The sequence below is a fragment of the Otolemur garnettii genome, unplaced genomic scaffold, assembly GCF_000181295.1.
Source record: "Otolemur garnettii isolate 467f Iridium unplaced genomic scaffold, OtoGar3 scaffold00016, whole genome shotgun sequence".
NCBI lineage: Eukaryota > Metazoa > Chordata > Mammalia > Primates > Galagidae > Otolemur > Otolemur garnettii.
This window is the reverse complement of record NW_003852411.1, coordinates 24,809,250-24,814,743: the sequence shown is the minus strand read 5'-3', so window position 1 is coordinate 24,814,743 and position 5,494 is coordinate 24,809,250. Positions and strand designations below refer to the sequence as shown.

Here is a 5,494-nt window from a genome sequence, read left to right as displayed (position 1 = left end):
CTATCTGGAAAACTTTTTTTTAGTTATTTTTTAATTAAATCATAACATTGAACATTGATGCATTTATGGGGTTCAGGATACCGCTTCGATATACAATATGAAATGTTTACATTGAACTAAGTAACACATCCATCGCAATTATACTCATTTCTTGCTTTTTAAAGTTACTGTTGCCAAGCTTCTTTTAAAGGACATATCTCCAATATATATGCACCATTAAGCAATTAAATATTTTGGTTGATTTTTCCATGACAGTAAATTTCATATATATATATATGCATTTTTTTTTAAAGCAGTGATGTCATGTTTTCAAACAAAATCTCATCTTGAACTCTAATATAGGGTAAACAGAGACATTCTGGCTGAAGAGAAGGTAGAGGGTTTTTCATCTTACTTTAAAGATGGTTCTGAGGGCTTCATGGTTTGAAAGCCTCTGCTATAAAATTAATTAGTTACTAAATGCATCTGTAGGCCACTAAACACATTATTTTGGTATATTAGAATATTTTATCTATATGAACAAGTGAAAGTGTTGGGGATGCTTATTAAAAAATGATAATTTTTTCTTTTTGCAGTTTTTGGCCGGGGCCAGGTTTGAACCCACCACCTCTGGTATATGGGGCCAGTGCTGCCCCCCAAAATGATAATTTTTAATTTAGTCACCCAAGATAATTATAATCATTAAATTACATTTTCCAGAGTCTGGATTCCTTAGTTATTAAGAAAACTTTGTGACAGCACCAAGGGTTAACCTCAGTTTGAGGAAGGTTGTGAAAGTCCTAAGTTTCCCTTCAGCCTGTGGAAAAAAGATTTGATCTGCTTGTTGCCTCTCACAAGGTACAATCTCTTGAGAACCAAGATATTTCTTACAGTCCAAGACCACTACAGGAATCTCTGTGTTCACATCTGCATTCTAACAGCAGTAAGGGAAAAAAAATGAAGAATGCACTTGCTTCTTTTAAGAGATTCCCCCCACAAATCTCATCCAATAGCTTCTTATAGCTCAACAGCCTAAATTTAGTCACATGGCCACATTTAGCTGCAAGGGAGGCTGTGTGTGTGTGTGTTTCACATTATTAAGACAGACAGAAACAATGACACCTTAGGTCTTAGTTTGGAACCCAAGGAACACTAAGTAACATCCAAAGTCACATCTAAGCAAAAGTAACCTCCACTCCCTTATACCACTTCTATACTATGTATTTACTATACTATGTATATATAAATTTGTGTTATTACCAAATTGAGGATATAGAACTCCATTAACTCCCCCAAACCTCCCCTATACCTATCCTTTATATATCCTTATATATCAGTGATCTCCTGCTAATCACTGATGTTTTCTACCACTATAGTTTTGATATTTCTTTTTTTTTTTTTTTTTGAGACGGAGCCTCAAGCTATCCCCCTGGGTAGAGTGCCATGGCATCATGCTCACCGCAACCTCCAACTCCTGGGCTCAAGCGAGTCTCCTGCCTCAGCCTCCCAAGTAGCTGGGACTACAGGCGCCCGCCACAGCGCCTGGCCATTTTTTGGTTGCAGCCATCATTGTTGTTTGGCAGGTCCGGGCTGGGGATTTGAACCCGCCACCTTAGGTGTATGTGGCTGGCGCCTTAGCAGCTTGAGCCACAGGCGCCGAGCCTATAGTTTTGATATTTCATTAATGTCATATGGATAGGGCTGCAAGCCAGCCTTTGAGCCTGGCTTCTTCTCAGCAAAATACCTTTGAGATAGACTGGGTTCAGTGGCTCATGCCTGTAATCCTAGCACTATGGGAGGCCAAAGTGGGTGATTGCCTGAGCTCAGGAGTTCGAGACCAGCCTGAGCAGGAGTGAGAACTTGTCTTTACTAAAAATAGCTGTGCATTGTGGGGGGCACCTGAAGATCCAGCTACTCGGGAGTCTGAGGCAAGAGGATGGCTCAAGGACAAGAGTTTGAGGTTGCTGCAAGCTATGATGTCACAGTACTCTACAGAGGGCAACAAAGTGAGACTCTGTTAAAAAAAAAAAACCTTTGAGATTCATTGAAGTTGTTACATGTGTAGTAGACACATGTAACAACACATGTAACTAAAAGTTACTAGTGTGTAGTACTCATACATGTAACAACTTCAATGAATCTCAAAGGTTTTTACTCCTTTTTATGGCGGAGTAGCATTTCATGGTAGAAGGTAACAGTTTGGTCATTCACCAACATTTCGCTTGTTTCTAGTATTTGGCAGTTAGGATAGAGCTGCTATTGGTGTATTTGTTTTTATGTGAATTTAAATTCTCATCCATGTATATATTTTCATTGCAGTGAGATTACATACAAGGACATTGTTTCTTATTATGTTCTCTTCCTACCGTGAACTATACATACCTCTAAGATTTTGCTCAATTCAAAGCAAATAGCATAGTATAATGGTTGAGTACAGACCCTTGTCTGAGTTTGAATTTTAGCTCTACCATTTAGTAGTGGTGTGACAGTGGCCAACTTATTTGACATCTCTATGCCTCAATTTTCTCATCCAGGAAAACTGGGATAAACAAGAGTTTCTACCTCCCAGGTTGTTTTTAAAAGTTGATACATGTGGCTAGGTGCCGGTGGCTCAAGCTGCTAAGGCGCCAGCCACATACACCTAAGGTGGCGGGTTCGAATCCCCAGCCCGGGCCCGCCAAACAACAATGATGGCTGCAACCAAAAAATGGCCATGCGCTGTGGCGGGCGCCTGTAGTCCCACCTACTTGGGAGGCTGAGGCAGGAGACTCGCTTGAGCCCAGGAGTTGGAGGTTGCTGTGAGCGTGATGCCATGGCACTCTACCCAGGTGGATAGCTTGAGGCTCCGTCTCAAAAAAAAAAAAAAAAAGGTTGATACATGTGAGTCTGCTAGGGTCAAAGCAGTGTCTTACACATTGTCCTATCCTTAGCATATAGTAAATTTTCATGGCAGAATGTGCTTATAATTTTTTGGCAAAAAAATGACTAAAATTTTAGTAATAACCCTAGCATATGTACCCTAACTGTATAGTTACTATTTTTTCTTCAACACATACTTATGAGCACCTACTATGCCTAGATGTTGTGCTGGGCACTGGGGACACAGCTGGAAACATAAATATCTTCATTAAAATTAAAACACTGATAAAGACTATTTTAAACTGTTTTTGTTATCATAGAACTATCCATCCATAAATAAAAATCTATTCCACAAAAATTCCCTTTTATGGAAATGAAATGGTTAAGAATGAACAGTGCATACACTAGCTTCAATGACTTTTTAAAGGTCATACTAATTTACTTCTACCAAAGAGCAAAACTAAGATTAAATAGATGATAGGAATTTAAATAAGGGTATTTGAGCACTTTCTTAGTGGAGATGATTTATCATTCACTGCCCTCAAGGCACGGGCATCACTTAATTTTATTCAAATAAGGTTGATGACCCTGAGACTTCCTCTATAGTAATGCTGAGAAGTATAATTTAGGCCGTATTTCGAGATTAATTGTAACATGAATTAATTTTGCATTTTCTTACCTGTGTGTTTGTTGACATGGCTTGAAATAATTCGATTATAGGGTGGTCAAATTACTTGGTTTAAACAGTCATGCACACACCCTAAGCCTTAATTACCACGAATAAATCAAACCCACCCCAAGTCATTGGTTGTCACTGATAATAGCTTTAACTGTACTTACACAGGGTAAGGAATTGAACCAGCATGCTAGGACACATGATGAAAACTTAGCCGTTAAGTAACTGCTGACTCTCATTCAGATTAGTTGCTTTTCCAGCACAGATTAACTATACAGCTGAATTTAAATAAACTTCTCTTTGCTTACCATGAAATACTCCTCTTTTCACTCTTAGAAAATAACCCTTAAAATAATCTTTGCGCTTTACAAAAATTCGTAAAATTCTTAACGAAAGACTGAGATTTTGCCCAGGTAATTTTACTGTGAAAGATAAAGAAATCTCAGCAACATGACTAGTTCCTATTCTAGGGGAAAGCCTTTCCCCACTATTGTATTTACTATGAGAAATACAGCAAAGTAAAATTCATGTGAAGCTGCTGCTCATTTCGACACGTTTATTAGATCATCCAATTTACTCTTCAGGGTTTTAAAAAGATGTTCCCAAAGCGAAAGATAAGCGAGAAAGCCTATCCGTAGACCGGATCTGCTTTTTGTTTCCATGCAAAGAGCGGCATCAGAGCGAGGGGAAACTAAAGGAAAGGGTAGGGGCGGAAATTAGCGACTTATTAAGACGCCCAGCACCCGAGGAAGCCAGCCGGGCGTTAGAAACAAGTAGAGCAGAAGAGATTTCGGGCTAATTAAAACAACTACAAGGCACTCCCTCTCGCTTTGGCCCGGCCGCTACTCCAGTATTTGTAGAGTCGGGGGCGGGGATTAGTTCGGATTCAAATTTAAAGCGGGATGACCGCATGTGGCTCAGCAGGTGTCTCACGCCCCGCTCCCCGCCTTTCCGCCCCTACCTGCCCTGAGGGCCGGAAATTACCTAGTAGGGGAGCTGGCCCTCCATTGTCAGAATTTCCACGGCTCAGAAAGCCTGGAGAAAGTCCGCAGCTCGGGCTACGCGAGCGGTGGCCCGCCCACTGACCCTCCACGCGTCCCCAAGCTGTTGGCCTCTGTGTCCCCTGCTCTTCTACTACAATGCCAGGGGGTGCTGAGGGAAGCCGGAACAGAGTTGGCAGGGAAGAAAGGAGGAAAGGGAGGACTGCAACAAGGAACAAATATTAGACATAACTACACTTTATAGTCAGGTTACTCTTCTGGTGGGAACGAAGAGGGAACGCATGCGCCGGCCACATTTCAGGCGCGTGGAAATAGTCGCGCATGTGCAGAGTAGAAACGAAAACAAGCAAACGGACGACTGGCAGGTTGAGGGCGCTTCCTCAGCTACCGAAGGGCCACAGCGGCCTGGAGGCGCGTGCGCAGAGCGCGCGAAGGGGTGGAGCTCTTCCAAGGGGGCCGGCGGCGAACAGCGCCGGCCTCGCGCGCCCCCTGGCGCGCGCCCGGGGAGAGGAGGGACCCAGTGGGGGCGGAGAGGAGGGAGGAGGCAAGCAGGGCGGGAGGGGGAGGGGAGCGGGAGCGAGGGAGGGTTTATCGACCGGGCGATTTTGGTTAAAATATTCAAAATGGCGGACGGAGGAGCAGCGAGTCAAGATGAGAGTTCAGCCGCGGCGGCAGCAGCAGCAGGTAATCATTACAGCATTTTACATATTCATATTCATACTCAACCCCGGCTCCCGCTGCCCCCCCCGCGACTTAGCATAATTTATTAGTACTCAGGATTATTATAATTAACGGCGGGGAGATGGGGGGCCGGGGAGCACTGAGCCCCCGCCGGGCGCGGAGCGGAGGGGGAAAGAGGCTCGGAGCGGCCAGGCGGAGGGGGAAGACAAGGGGCAAAGGGGGCTGCGATCCACCGCCCTCCTCCTGCCCCCGACCCACCCCGCCGCCGGCTCGCCGGCCCGCCCGCCGGCACCGGCCC

At 44.0% G+C, this 5,494-nt stretch overlaps 1 protein-coding gene across 1 annotated transcript in view; it reads left to right on the top strand.

The window, feature by feature from the left end:
• Positions 1–5,076: 5,076 nt before the first annotated feature.
• Positions 5,077–5,494, top strand: part of POU2F1 (POU class 2 homeobox 1) — a 177,214-nt gene continuing 176,796 nt past the window's right edge. The window contains exon 1 of the mRNA XM_023510819.1: positions 5,077–5,199. Coding sequence (XP_023366587.1) covers positions 5,139–5,199 — 61 coding nt within the window. The 5' untranslated portion in view covers positions 5,077–5,138. The remainder of the gene's footprint in view (positions 5,200–5,494) is intronic.